The sequence below is a fragment of the Kogia breviceps genome, chromosome 16 (genome assembly GCF_026419965.1).
Source record: "Kogia breviceps isolate mKogBre1 chromosome 16, mKogBre1 haplotype 1, whole genome shotgun sequence".
NCBI lineage: Eukaryota > Metazoa > Chordata > Mammalia > Artiodactyla > Physeteridae > Kogia > Kogia breviceps.
The window spans coordinates 26,049,777-26,066,008 of record NC_081325.1 but is presented as its reverse complement, the minus strand read 5'-3'; the positions used below and the strand labels follow the sequence as shown (position 1 = coordinate 26,066,008).

Below are 16,232 nucleotides of genomic sequence, written 5' to 3'. Positions count from 1 at the left end.
AGAGAAGAAGGGGGGGGAATTTGGCAATACGGAAATTGATTCCTTTTTAGTGACTTTTGCAACAGTAATTTCAGGGTAATAGGGCAAATGTACTACTACAGTGGGTTAAAGAATGAATGGATTAATGTCCACTGACAGACGAATGGATAAAGAAGATGTGGTACATCTATACAATGGAATATTACTCAGCCATCAAAGAGAATGAGATAATGTCATTTGCAGCAACATGGATGGACCTATAGATGATCATACTAAGCAAAGTAAATCAGAAAGAGAAATACCATATGATATCACTTATATGTGACATCTAAAATATGGTACAAGTCAACATACCTACAAAATAAAAACAGACTCACAGATACAGAGAACAGACTTGTGGTTGCCAAGGAGCAGGGGGGTAGGGGAGGGAAGGAATGGGAGTTTGGGATTAGCAGAGGCAAACTATTACATATAGCATGGATAAACAACAAGGTCACACTGTATAGCACAGGGAACTATTTTCAATACTCTGTGATACACCACAGTGGAAAAGAATATGAAAAAGATATAGGGACTTCCTTGGTACCAGTGGTTAAGACGCCACACTTCCACTGCAGGGGGCACGGGTCTGGCTCCTGGTCAGGGAACCATGATCCCACATGCCGAGTGGCCAAAAAAAAAAAGGAATATATAAATGTATAACTGAGTCACTTTGCGGTATTGAAGAAATTAACACTGTAAATCAACTATACTTCAATGAAATTTTTAAGAAAAAGAATTAATGAAAAGTGAGGAAAGCAGCAGGTTTATAAGTTAAGGACAGTGAAAGTAACATTGCAGGTACTTCCTTAATACATGTTGAATCAATGATTTGATGTAGAAAGGCCACGTACTAAGAGTTATGTCCCTGTTCAGGAGTTCAGTATTGGGAGATTATATTAGGGGGTGCATGGCTAGAGTTCTAAGGGAGGAAAACTTTTCCTTGATCCTCTTAGGGTCCCTGGCTGGGCCTAAAACTCAAACTGACAAAGACATTAAAGAAGAAAAGCATACAAATTTATTTAAGTTTTCCATGACATGGGAGCCTCCATAAGGAAATGAAGACTCAAAGAAATGGTTAAGCCTGAATGTTTTTATACTAGGTTTGATGAAGAATGGAAAGTCATAGAAAAACAATGGAACAGAAGGATATGAGCTTCAGAGATAAGAATGCTCCTTTAAAAATCATATTTGCGAAGAATATTAACTGACATGAGGAAATGAATAAGTGGAAGTTATACTACTGGGTATAGGGGTACTGGATTGAGATTTTAATTGTTACATTTTTCTGTTACTGTGTTTTCCAAGTTTAACAATTAACTGATCTAATTTCTAATTAGAAAACTTGTTTTTTTAGAGTGTGTTTAATATTATTGCTGGGAACATTTTATTTTCTAATTTTTGGAGTTTTGTAATCCATTGTGTTGTGTCTGGAAACTGCCATTTGGCATGGTAGAAAGGGAAAAAGAGACGATGACATTCTGCAATTCTAATCTGACTAATGGAGGCTGTTATACAAACGTTTAATAACACTGTAATACTAGCAACATTGTCTGTATACTTGTTCTTAAGGAACATTTTCTTGAAAACAAAACCACAGAATTTTTACATGATTTATTTAATAATAAACCAATTAAAGATACAAAAACGTTTAGAGGATTCCAAAATTTAAACTTTTGTTTAAATACAAATTCACTCTGTAACATGAAAACATATAACATTAGACCTCTAAACATAATGATTCTTTCATCTACAAAAATTTCTTTTTGCTATACTAGAAAATTTGCAGAAAACATTTTTTCTTGTGAAATTAAATGTACATTATTTACAGTTGAAAAAGTAATCTAAAAACTATTTCATTTCAGAAACTGGGATATATAATGTATATCTTTGTATGCAATTCCCCCTCCCCCCACTCTCAATAAAAAAATGATCCAAAATATAAAGCAATTATGCTTTTATAGCAACTGACTACTCAGCCAGATTAGCCCAAGGCTTGGTTACTTTCTGGGGCCTTAAAAAGCCCTGACTCTTTCAGAATAGCAGTATATCATTTAGCACTCAGCAACATAAGATTTTTTTTTACTAGTGGACCACAGTCACAGTGGCCTAAAGAGTTAATGAACAAAGTATTTAGGAGGAATTCAGGTTCAGAGCAAATGTTAACAGGTAACAGAAAAATGAATTTTGTAGGGTCATTAATTTTTCTGCAGTATTTTAGCTATATTTACAGTAGGAGATAAGCTTAAAACACAGGGGTTAGAATCATAAAATTCAGAACTAGATAGGAAATTGGAGATCGATCATCTAATCTAATCCAATACATCCCTCCTCTTATGACACCCAGAAAGATCAAGTGGCTTGCCCAAGGTTACACAACTAGTTAGTAGGAGAGCCACTCTTAGGCTGATGCTTTTATACTATCCTGCTTCTGAAACAAGTTCAGACATATCATGGGCATATTTCGATTTTTAATGTTATATTTTACATAGTCATAGTTCAATATACAGTGCAACAAACTAAAGTCGATCTAAGTGAAATCATAATTTTAACAAGGCATAAAATAGGTGTCTTGCATTTGAAAGAGTCAAGACTTAACCTATACAAGTGGAATGAAAATAGCTCCTATATAAATTTCCTGATGTCATATTTAAGTACTGTATTTACAAAAGAATCAGAAAAGCTAATACGATGTAAAATTTAAAAAGAAACTTTAAAAATGCTTATGATATAGCCACTGAAAAAAATCTCAAAAGAATGTCTTCATAGTATAAAACGTCGGTTCCTTCACAATTGAATTATGAAACATCTGAAGAACAGAAAGAAACACTTGGGTTTTCCTCCCTCATCCAACAAAGTCAAAATTAACTCTAAGTTATTATTTTTAACAAGTAACTATAAAATTAGGAACATTTGGAGAATTTACCTTACAATCAATCAATAGTTTGCATACAACTGAAAATGTTCAATTAAAAAACCACCATCCATAATTCCTTTGGTATATTACTTAGAAAGAGTTGGGTTCCAGCAGTTCATTTTTTATAGCTACCTGAGAGGTAAATCCATTGGATACCACCATCACATAAGGCTGTGACTGCTGCTCAGTTTCCCCAGTGCCTTCTTTCAAATTATCTTCAACTTCCTTTTTCTCTACTTCCTGTATATGAGTTTTTGTTTCTTGAGCTTTGATAACTGAAGTGATTACAGTGCCAGGTGGGTGAGTAACCAGTTGTGAATTGCGAGGAGAAAAGGTCACCACAGGTGTGGTAGCACTGAAGGACGGAGATGAAGCCACGCTGGCGGTTCCATTGCAAATGGACTGAACATTGCTAGTAAGAACCTGCTGTACGTGGGCAGGACTCAGGACAATGGAAGGAGGAGAGCCCGGCTTCTGCGACTGGAGCACAACATTTTCTTTCAGTACAGTCATGGGCTGTGATGATGGAATGGCTTGTAAGATAAATTTCTGAGATCCAGCACCTGATGATGGATCTGTGCTGGCTATAACTGTTGTGATTGGCACTGTCTGAAGTGTCACTGTGTGCAAATGCTGATTCCCAGGAGATACGACCACAGGAACTTGGGCTGGAGCCTGTATAGTCCTATTGAGATTATGAAATAAAAGTGAGGAAATTAGCATATTCTACATTGTTTAAAACTTAACATTTGACAACTCACTTTGACAAAACATGAGTTATTCATTTCAAATGCTCCTTCCCATATTTGCAACACAACATAGACATTGTGCCAGACTCTGCACTCAACACTCTACATACAGAAATGTCCAACACAAAACTCTCAGTCCATTAACTATGATATCATCTGGTGGGGAAAAAAAAAAAGTCTATACGAAGTGCTATATTAACACAAATGGGGAAGCAATTTTGTTGGGGGAGGAGGATATCAAAATGTTTCCCAAGGAAGTTTTGTATAAGCTGCCTGAAAGCAAATTAGGGACTTTTAAATAAACATACTGGACTCACTATGATTTTAATATTTGAAGGGTAATGTCATCAATATACCCAACCAAATTACCAAACTTCACATGATTATAACTATTTTCAACCTGTTTTTCTATATATAGAGAGAAAATGCTCAATTAACTAAAATAAAAAACACTTCAATCTTAAATGTATATGAGACAGAATTATTAGAAGAATTTTAATAGTTCATGGTTCATATTACATAAAACAAGTCATGACTACAATTAACTCATGAGTGTTCTTTGGGCTGGCAGATAGAACAAAAAATAAGGCCAAACCTTGGCAAAAATAGAGGCGTGTTTTAGCAGCTTTCTCAGCTCAAGTAATTTTCACAAATTTTAGTCATAAAGATACAATTTTGACATAAAATCCTTTAACATAAAATCCAGTTTATGTAAGGTTATTCCATTTATTGCAGAAGAGGTACATAAATGATATTATAAGTCAATCTAATTTTAAAAGTTCACAGCTGTGAAGTTTATAGTTATGGCCACTGTTAATATAAAACAAATGCTGTTGGAAAAACTCAGCATCTGGATCTCAACTGTGTTTCCTCTGAATTTTATAAAGCTATTTTACAAACGAGAGATAGATGATTGCTACACCAAACGGCCAGGAGCGGGATTAATCCCCGTAAACCAAATGTTAATTATTGCCAGGAGACTATCACAGGTAAATTTTAGCAAGTTACAATTATGTGGCCTGTCACATGTGAGAAATGAAATTCTGCAGGAGAAGACAAATGGGCTGGATGGAAAGATGACTCAGCACAACTCAGAAGAAGTTCCAAGGAAGCAGAAAGCCGCACGATAACTGGAGCCCACCCATACACGTAGGATACCGATTCCCAAGTCCAGTTTGCCACCAGAGTCACCACTGTGAGGAGTAGTCTACAGCAGGATTGGCAGCCCTCTTGAAGGACATTGCTAGAAGAGAATATGAGTCAGGTAATGAAGATTTAACAGGCTGGCAGGGTATGGCCAGATATACTAATACTATTGGGCAGGAAGGGATGAGTAGGAAGGATACAGAATAACTTCAGGAACTAGGGCACTTTTCCAAAATACACTGTGCCTCCCTTCTTCCCTGCCCACCTGAATCAGGATACCTTGGGTGGAATCTAAGCCTGCAAATGGTAGCTTACAGATACTATTTTTTAAATAAAAAAGACCCAAGGGCTTCCCATGCCAAGAGTTCATGTACATGTACATACAGATAAAATAGGACTTGGCATATAGGAAGCACACAGATTGTATCTATAAATATGTATAGCCTTGCCACCCTGTATTATCCCAATTTTCCATATGAAAAAATTAGTGCACAAAGTAGTTGAACAGCTTGCATAAGGTGAGCAGTTAGATAAGAAAAGGGGTCATTCAACTGCACAGCCTATGTGCTTAACCATTACAACATACTGTCACTTCTTAAGTCCTGAATAACTTCAGCCAAAGATGAATACTTTCTATTAGATCTTTAAACTGTGGGGAGTTAACAACCTTTAATACACACCCCTCCCCTTCCTCTTTCCTTCTCTCAAGATGTGGCATGAGCAATAATGTACTTGGAAAATTTCCGTATTGCTCATCAGGGCTACCACTAGACTTTCAATGCTTTTATTCAAGTCAGAAAAAGGTGTCCCTTTCCTGAACACCTGACTGCCATCTGCCAGAAAATATATATACTGAGACATATATATATATATATATCTGCAGATATATATCTGCAATGTAAATATATTAGCTTATTTGAACAAATTCTAAAACAATAAATTTTCACTAATAAAGAATTCAGAGGTTAAAGGATTAAACATTATGCAGCCTTTTCCTAAACACAGGAATTTTCAATTATTTTTTTCTTAGTTAATGATTAAACTGTCAGTTGTGTCTCATTACATAACAAAGGTTATATTACAGTTAACTACTTTTAAAAAGTTTAAGCTGCTTGTAACCAACTGGTACAATATTGGTAACTTAAAATTCCTCAAACTTTCTGAAGCTAAGAAACATATACAATATAATATTTGGCTTTTGTTGAATATCAGATGTCAGAAAGTGTCATTTAATTGTGACAACCACCAGTAAACTTAAATAATATCATCTTCATTTTATAGATGAGGAAACAGACTCAGAATAGTGAGTTAATGTGATCCAACGTCACATCTAATAATTGACAAGGCTGGAGGGCGAGAAGGTTATGCCCACATTCTTCCTACTCCATTACACTGCTTTAAAATGTACAATGTATACATTATACATTTTTAGAGGCTAATTTATTTAAACGACCCTAAGACAAACTATTAGTACTTGGATAAACATTATAGAGAAATAAGTTATACTGGGTTGGTATATGGACTTGCAGGTTTACCAAGGAACAATTTTAGGAAAATATTTTACCAGAGGTTTATTTTTGTGAAGCCAACGTTAAAATTTGTAAAACTGAGCATGTATACCCTAAATCAATTAAGGAAAGTTTAATCAATTTCAATATAGATACAGCTGGCCTTCCATATCCACAGTCTCCACATTCACAGATTCCACCAACCTCTCTGTTGGAAAATATCCATGCCCCCCCCCAAAAAATTTCCAGAAAGTTCCAAACCACAAAACTTGAATTTGCCACATGCTGGCAACTATTTACATAGCACTTACACTGTTTTAGGTGTTATAAGTAATCTAGAGATGATTTAAAGTATATGGGAGGGTGTATGGAGCTTATAGGCATATACTGTGCCATTTTACATAAGGGGCTTGAGCATGCTCAGGTTTTGGACTCCAAAGGGAGTTCTGGAACCAATCCCCTGCGGATACTGAGGGATAACTCTATGTGCAATTATGTGAGATAAAAAGAAAAGAGCAAAGGAAACAATTGAGAAAAAATATGTTGCTACTTCATTGTAAGTAAAGTGATAATTCATGTGATTATGTGAATTAACTGACAGTATGGCAAAGCATTAAGTTCACCACTTTAGACTAAACTGCCTTGCATTAAAACACTATCTCCACCACTTACTAGAAGTGACCAGGCTCCGTGGCCTCTCCTTGCCTCTGTTTCCTCAACTGTAAAGCAGGAATATTACCTACACCTCACTGAGCAAGAAGGATTTTCTATTCATTAATATATGTAAAGTGTATGAATACAGAGAGTTCTTTGAAAGTATCAGCTCTTGCTGTATATTAATGTAATAATTAATCTAAATTTAAGTCATAAGTATTTGACCTTCCCTCAACTATAGAAAAAATATTTCAAAGGTCTTTACTTTTATTAAAAAGTAGTCAAGAAAGATATAGCCAAATTTCTGTTACTTTTCTTAGGAGTGATAATACGATTATTTAGGATGTCTCAAAGAGTGTACACTGAACTATTTAGGGGTGAAATGTCATGGTGATGTCAACTGACTTGACAAATAGCCAAACAGGAAAAAAAGGGTATAAATAAATATAGAGAGAAAACAAATAAGGCAAAATGCTATCAACTGTGAATCCAGGTGGATGGTATAGGTGTTCAGTGTACTATTTCAACCTTCCCATATTTTGAAATTCCTCATAGTTAAAAGTTGGGATAATTACAGTGAAAATTAAGTAGGATTTGGGGGAAGAAAATATAACCAAATGAGAGAATTTTTTTTTTAAGTCAAATGAATGATTAAGAATGTATGTGGGACTTCCACAGTGGCATAGTGGTTAGGAATCCTCCTGCCAATGCAGGGGACACGGGTTCAAGCCCTGGTCTAGGAGGATCCCACATGCTGTGGAGCAACTGGGCCTGTGCGCCACAGCTGCTGAGCCTGCATTCACTCTAGAACCTGCGAGCCACAACTACTGAGGCCCACGCACCTGGCGCCCGTGCTCTGCAATGGGCGGTGCCGCTGCGATGAGAGGCCCACGCACCACAAGGAAGAGTAGCCCCTGCTTGCTGCAACTGGAGAAGACCCGTGTGCAACAGCGAAGACCCAACGCAGCCAAAAATAAATAAATAAAATAAATTTATATAAAAAAAAGAATGTATGTGGATACATACGTACATTCATATAAATACATAATAATTTCTACAAGAAGAAATTGTGTTTTGGGAATTCCCCGCCCGTCCAGTAGTTAGTTCTCGGCGCTTTCACTGCCATGGGCCTGGGTTCAATCCCTGGTCAGGGAACTAAGATCCCTCCCACAAGCCACAAAGCATGGTCGAAAAAAAAAAAGAAAAGAAAAGAAAAAAACTGTCTTAAAGTTTGAAAAGTTAAATTTTGTATTTCTTCATGTTATAAGTAGTCCACTTAGAGAACTCATTATTCTAAAAGGAGATAAAGAATGATCATATACACTACTTCAAAATAAATTCTATAAATATGAAGGGGTGTTATATGTCAGACTATGTTAGGTGCTAGGAAAAGGACAATGAATAGAATCTAGCTCCTACAGATTTAAATATATAGCAGGAGACAGGCATGAAAGTCACCAGAAACACCTGGTTTATGTACCAGAATGTGGTACAGGCAAGAAGTAAGCTTTAGCTGGAGAGCAAGGAAGGAATTTTGAGTAGAGTGAGAGGTGGCAGTGGAGGCTACAGAAATTGGACTGCACTCTGTGTGCAAAATAGATCTAACAAAAGCTGCAAGAAGGCACTATCACAAATGCTGACTCTTGAGCCATTAAACAAAGAATGGCTCCGGTCAGAAACATCACATAATGATATGCATCGATAACATGTAGGTTGCAAGAGAAAAAAACAGGAGAAACAGGAAGCAGGCAGAGAGTCCACAGAACTCTGAGACTGTGGAAATGAAGATTCTGAAAGGTACACCAAAGACAGTTTGCAAATCAGAGGTAGGGAGTGTAATTACAATGTTTTAATATCCGGCAGTGAGTCTTACTCAGAAATTGACATTCAGAGTAAGAAACTATCCAATATAATACACAATTTACTATCTTTCAGAGCTAAAGGTTTGTGTTTTTGTTGCTCTTGTTGTTTTTCTTCTGGTTTGTTTTTATTCTCAAGGTCTAAAAAGGAAACTGATTAGAGATGCTAAAAAACAACTGAATCAGTCCAAGAAGGGAGTGCCAGTGATCAGCTGTGGCCATTGTATGTTTTATAGCAACACAAATACATACAATGATGACAAAGAGAACAGAAACCAATGCGAGGAACCACATAATTTCCATTAGATATTCAGTCATCATAAGTAACCAACTGAACTTAGAGGAAAATAAAACATTAAAGGGAAAATACAGAGTTAAATAAGCACTTCTTTAATTAAGATGGAAAAAATGTCATCTTTCTACTCCTTACAAGTCAACGATTTAAGAGAATTCAATTCTCTTAAATCAAACTTGTCAAAAGTTTAAATGGACCATACAAGGAAGACTGAATCGTCTATAAGTCTGTTTTGATTCTAGGTAATGTATACTTCAAGATCAATTGAACAAAAACCCAGCATTTATATTCTAGAATATACCACTGTAAGATTGAAGTCAGCTAATGAAAATAATCAAAGAATCATTTTTACTGAATTTGGAAGGGCTCCTATATTTTATTATAATTCATATTCTGGAAATTCATGGCAGTAGAAATGGAAAAACAGAACCTGAAAATGTCCATCTAATTTTCTGCCTTCCTAAATCAGTCAAGACCAGTCCCAAGTGTCTGCAATAGAGCAGTCTAATTTGTTGTTTCATGTCTTTTCTGGGGTTATGAGGCAGATTTGATTTGATTAAACCACAAAATTATTCTTCCAACTCTGCCACTATAAAAACCTGAAAAAGAGGACCTTCGATTCTTGGCCTCCAACCTGTTTGAACTTTAGAACTATTCTGGATACTATCTGAGAAGATAGTATCTTCCCAAAGACTAATATGTACTTCTTAGAACTCAATGCATTCCAAAGGGTCATGATATGTAAATTTATGTTAAATTTTTACAGCTTCTAACTCTCTTTGAAAAAAGATATGAAACTATTCTCTGGATTTTCTTATATGTGGATCCCTTCTTATATGGATCAATTCAGTTACACAAAGCTATAGAGAACTGATTCAAATTGATTGAATAACATCAAGTAATGTCAAAGTTTAAAAGTAAGGTATAAGGGTCTTCCCTGGTGATGCAGTGGTTAAGAATCCGCCTGCCAATGCAGGGGACACGGGTTCAAACCCTGGTCCAGGAAGATCCCACGTGCCATGGAGCAACTAAGCCCGGGCGCCACAACTACTGAGGCCATGCACCCAGAGCCTGTGCTCCGCAACAAGAGAAGCCACCGCAGTGAGAAGCCCGTGCACCACAACGAAGAGTAGCCCCCGCTCCCCACAACTAGAGAAAGCCCACACACAGCCACGAAGACCCAACGCAACCAAAGAGAAATAAAGTAAATAAATTTATATTTTAAAAAGAGTGCTTTAAAAAATAAGTAAGTAAATAAATAAAAATACGGAATCACTGAAACAATCACAGGACTGATGCAATGCTGCTGAAACAATCTGTTGACCAAGAGTTCTAGCTTGACATGTATATAATTTTTATTTTCACTTCTGAATCCTGACACGTTTAATGACGACCCTGGTCAGAAACATCGCACAATGATCTGTACCAGTAAGTTTAGTTTTCTCACCTAATACTCTGAACGGAAGAATTTAATGTTTCATCCTGCATGCTACTGCTTGCTTCTCCTTCTGGAACAGCTTGTACTGGCTGTACTACATGAATAGTCCGGAAGAGCTGGGTAGGATATGGAGTCTGTGTGGACTGCATTGTCCTAAGAACCTCTGATGGCTGTGCAGGTTCCACAGGATCTTTGGGTTTTGCAGCTTTAGAATTCCCTGGTTTTAGAACTGTAGTGGCTCCTCCTTTTATCCCTGGACCTGAAGATACTCTCGATCGACTTGCCTGGTTCCTACTCGAAGTGGTTGTTGAAGACAGTGATGGATCTGAAGACTCTATGCTGGAACTTGGATCCTCATCATCTATATAAATAAGGTCTTTCGGCATATCCTTAAACTGATACACCAAGCGCTGACCTTCTACTTTTGCCAGAATACCCCTTTGGTAATAGTACCTATTCAAAGCAGACAATTTCATCAATATTGTATTCAGTTATACATAAACTAAAATAATATTCAACACAATAAAAATTTCCTAGTCATAAACAAAAGTTTAAAGCTGGAAACAAACAGGTGAGAAAAGACTTTCTAAATGAAGGGTAGTTACTTATTTCTCTTCCATAGCTTACTATAATTATAATGTCCCTAACCTGTTTAAATTTGCTTCATTAAATCTGAAACAATTTTCTGTATAAAACTTAATGATGGGGCTTCCCTGGTGGCTCAGTGGTTGAGAGTCCGCCTGCCGATGCAGGGGACACGGGTTCGTGCCCCGGTCTGGGAAGATCCCACGTGCCGCGGAGCGGCTGGGCCCGTGAGCCATGGCCGCTGGGTCTGCGCGTCCGGAGCCTGTACTCCGCAGCGGGAGGGGCCACAGCAGTGAGAGGCCCGCGCACCGCAAAACAAACAAACAAACAAACAAACAAAAAAAACCTGAATGATGTACAAATAGAAGTGATTCAAATTCTGTCATTTATTTTAATTAAATCAAGAACCTAAAAAGTGTGAGTTAAAAAATAAAATGCCAACTGTAACTAAATAGTTCTGGTTTAAAAAGGTTACTGAGTTCTCAGATCACTGATATTTCTAATAAATCTTTCTCAAATATACCCAGATCCTGAAGACTAAATGACATGATCACAAGAAAAACAAACTAAAAGTGGGTTTAAGTGATACCTTTGTTCAACATTTTCACAATGGCTAATATTATGCTTGAAGCATTAATTTATTCCAACACAATATATTACACATCATACCTGAGATTCATGTTTAAAAATGCACCCTCTTATTCAGTACCTGCATTACCACTAGTTGTTACTGTGCTGAACTTAAGTTTAATAACTCAAAACATGTGAGCCTTGTGGTCAATTTACAATTTCTGATGACAGCTTAACATTTCCTGATCCCTTCATAAATAAAATATCTCATTTGCATGAAGATTTGGGGGGAGGAAGGAGAACATTTTCCCAGATTGGAATAAGATTTCAATTTAAATACATACTCATTTCTATAAGTAGTGTGGTTTTAGCCCTTCAACAATAAAATTCACCATTTCTTTAACCCGTGCACTTTTTAGAAGTCACCTACTTTTCAGTATTTAGGAACCGCTACTGGTCACACAGTGAACTACGGAAGCCTCACGTACCTGAGGGCTCTTCCCATGGTCTCATAATTCATGTCAGGCTTGTTTTTGTGCTTCCCCCACAACCGGGACACTGCTTTAGAATCTACCAATTTAAAAATGCCTTTTTCTCGCTGGGTCCACTTGATATATTTAGGACAAGTAGCTTTGTCCTGGAGCAGTGCCAGTAAAAACTCCCAAAGATAAATTGTGTTTCCTGAAACAAAAGCAATTTCTTTTTAACTGCCCAAAATTTCATTTGAAAGAACACAATAAAATACAACTAAAGGTCTTCTTAAGTTCCATCTATAATTATACAAACATACTACATAGTTCAGTTAGTACTGGTGATATAATGGTCATAATTTTTAGGGTCTAACACAGATCTTTTTATTAGTCCCGTATAAGATGTCTGAACAGAGCAATCCTGCCAATTAGTTATGTAATGACTTAGGGAGAAAGCACTCTGAGACAATTTTTTTTTTCAGCCTCTTTAAGAACCATTGTTACGCTGAAGAAACTGAGAAAGAGTTGTACAAAACCTTTCAATAGTTGTTCTTTTTAATAAAGAGCCAGCAGATTAGCCTTAATAATTTTCTTCAAATTTGGGCAGCAGTTATGAAAATACTAAAACTCCAAGACAATATAATAAGTGTCTATGAAATGAAAACCTAATGGGGCTGAATTCTTCCAAGAGGTTCTTTATTAAATGAAAGGATGGATTATTTTGACAGGTAAGTGAAAATCTCCTAGATGGATTTCTTGGACTACATTATTACCAGTGTTTCTACAGAAGGTGGCAACTGTACCTTATAAGCATGTGGCAGCTATAAGATCCATTTCAATAAAAGCTGGTGGTTTCTACTTAAAATATGCAGACATTTTAAAGCAATCTGAATGTTACTTGACCTGTAAGTATTATAGGGAAGTTACAGTAGTAGTAGTACTTACCCTTCCCATCTTTGTTTTTCTTCCTCACAGATATGTTTGGTGTAGTGGCTGGGGAATCTGGTCGTGGTGGTTTAGTTTTTCTCCCTGAAATCACAATGGCTCTACATAAATATTTGCCCTCAAAAGAGGGAGGGAATGGACAATTTAGCTGTTTATAAATGCTGTTTTGTCATTTATCCTAAATTTCAAGTGCCAAATATTTTATACATGGAACACATATATTGGTCTCCTAAATGCTATTTATTAAAAGGAAAATAACTTCAGTAAAAATTTGACATTAACTTAGGTTAGATCACAAACACTTTTATGTAGAAAATGATACTTTGGCTCATTTGTAAAAATGAGGTTACATTTTGTCTTTGAGGTGACAATACTGACAGTGCTTTCTTAAAATCTGGGGGAATATTCTTAATGCTGATAAAACTTGGGCTCAAAAAATAAGCCATACAGGTTTGTCTGCCTCTTGGTTAGTTCTCAAATACTGGAAACTACCCAAAACTTCTAGAGATATAAAAAATTAGTGAGGCTAAATTTTTGTGAACACAGTCAATTTTTATTTTCTTGTGTATTTTTAAACATCTCATTCTTCTATATTTCTTTCAATTTACGCAAATTTACTTTATGATTATCCATCATCCAGTCATTAACAAGTCCAATGCAACAGACTTATTTAACTGTATTTTGCGCAGTCTTAGTCTGGGTCAAACCGACTATTCTAAAACTGTGTTTGTGATCTTTTTTTGCCACTTATCTAGAACCACAATTCGGCAGCAACATTGCCTATGATTTAGGTTAAGCTGATGATGCTGTCTGAACAGACTACCACCCTGTATATGAGAGACAATGAAGATTAAGCATAAATAGATACTTTAGTTAGTACCATTCACCCCTACATTCTTGAAGCTGACTCTCTGATCTTAGATCATAAGGGTGAATGCTAGGGTAATATAATAATATAGGCAGTAATTTAGAAAAGCAGAATCCTAGAGCTAAAGTTGCAAGGTTAGTGACAACACATCCCAAGACAAACTGAAGAGGAAAACGTTTCTTTTTTTTGTTTTTTGCCCATGCCGCGTGGCTTGTGGGATTGTAGTTCCCCAACCAGGGGTTGAACCCAGGCCCTGGGCAGTGAAAGCATTGAGTCCTAACCACTGGACTGCTGGGGAATTCCCAGGAAAACATTTCTGAAGTTAAGGTAAGAGTCAAGGAGAAGAGGGTCAAAAAAGTCACTCTTAAGGCCAGGTCCCTCTTGAAACTACCGGATGTATAAACATAGACCCTAGGAGCCTGGTGTCTCAACTTCCATCACTGCAGACATCTGCAGAGAACCTCTGCATGACACAGAAACTTCTAGCTAACTGTGTTCATGATAGTAAGGACTGGGAGAGGCCAGACTTCAGTTAGCTCCTATCCTTCCTCCCATCTTATTTTATGCTATTTATTGACTTGCTCTGATAGATAATATTTTCTTTATCCCACGGTTTTCCTCATGGCAGATACTGTCAATAGCCTTCCCAATATCCATCTTCGCCATCATCTTCCTTACTGTTCACGGTGGCAATGTACACAGCTCCACATGAATGCGTATAGAAATTCTGGTAACAGTTATTTCTTCTCAGTACTTTGAACATATCCAGCCCTTCCAGCCTTTACTGGGAGCTTGTAAGCTGCCAATCCAATAATCAATCCTCTTCAGGTAATGCAGATCCTCCCTGGTTGGTTTGTTTCTTCTTCTTCCTTTTTTTTTCTTTTTCTTCTTTTCTTTTTTTGATGGGGGGTGGAGGGGAGTCTTTGATGTTCCACATTTATACCATAATATATTTAGGCTCGGATCTATTTTAGTTATGCTACTCAGGATTCACCATGCTGGGATTAACATCATTCTAGAATATTCCTCAGTCATTATCTTTGAATACTGCCTCTTCCTCACTCCACACTTTCTCTCCTCCTAGAGCTTTGATTAAACATGTAGACCTCACATCTCTAAATCTTTCATATTTTTTATTCTACATTAGATCTATATTGGAGCTCACTAATTCTCTCTTAAGCAGTGACTCATTTGCTGTTTAACCCATATATTATGTGTTCTATTTGGTTCCTTATCGTATCAGCCTTTCACCATTAAATAGGATGTTAGTCTTTCACTTTCTAAAAACAACTTTATTGAGGTATAACTGACATACAATAAACTGCTTATGTTTAAAGTTTACAATTTGGTAAGTTTTGACATATGTATACACCTGTGAAACCATCACTACACTCAAAAGATAATAAACATATTCTTCACCCCCAAAAGTGCTTTGTGCCCTTTTGTAATCCTTACATCTCACCTTTCCCCACCCTGCCCAATCCACTCATATATTTTCTGTCATTATAGATTAATTTACAGTTTGTACACTTTTATAGAAACAGAACCATACTCTTCTTTTCTGGCAGAGGCGGAGGGAATCTGGCTTCTTTCCCTTTGCATAATTATGTTGAAATTCATCCATTTTTGTTTTATGTATCAATGGTACATTTCATTTCATTGCTGAGTGGTCTTTCATTGTATGGATATACCACAAATTTGTTTATCCAACCAGGTGATGGACATTTGAGTCGTTTCCAGTTTGGGGCTACTGCAAATACAGCTGCTAAGGACCTTCATTCACGCATAAGTTTTTCTATTAAATGTATGGCTTCATTTCTTTTAGGTAAATACTGAGTAGTAGAATGGCTAGGTCACATGTTAAGTACACATTAAGTGCTTTAAGGAATTGCCAAACTGTTTTCCAAAAATATTTCCTCCATGCAGGAAGGTGGGGTAATCATAGGGCTCACCTCATTGGTTTCCTGTTTCCCAGGGATCACTCACTTTTGTTGACAGATGTCCACCACTTTCTTTAGTACCATTGCTTCATACATTTTATCTGTGGTTTTAGCTGTTTCAAACAGGAGGGTAAATCCAGGTTCTGTTTTTGTTGTTTTTTTTTCCAGCTTTATTGATATATAATTGACATATTGTATAAGTTTAAAGGGTACAACATGATGATTTGATATACTTATATATTGCTAAATGATTACCACAGTAGGGTTAGT

The 16,232-nt window shown here is 36.6% G+C and overlaps 1 protein-coding gene across 9 annotated transcripts in view; it reads right to left on the bottom strand.

The window, feature by feature from the left end:
• Nucleotides 1-1,617: 1,617 nt before the first annotated feature.
• The window catches only part of ELF1 (E74 like ETS transcription factor 1), a 102,877-nt gene continuing 88,262 nt past the window's right edge, over nt 1,618-16,232 (bottom strand). For 7 of the 9 annotated variants that reach the window (XM_059041740.2, XM_067016536.1, XM_059041742.2 and 4 more), the window contains 4 exons: nt 13,155-13,238; nt 12,228-12,420; nt 10,594-11,037; nt 1,618-3,620 (listed from right to left, as the gene is read on the bottom strand). In XM_059041740.2, the coding sequence (XP_058897723.1) occupies nt 3,026-3,620; nt 10,594-11,037; nt 12,228-12,420; nt 13,155-13,238 (1,316 nt within the window). In that variant the 3' untranslated portion in view covers nt 1,618-3,025. Of the gene's footprint in view, nt 4,928-10,593; nt 11,038-12,227; nt 12,421-13,154; nt 13,239-16,232 lie in introns of all 9 variants that reach the window. The other 2 variants (XM_067016539.1, XM_067016538.1) reach the window with 2 other exon arrangements.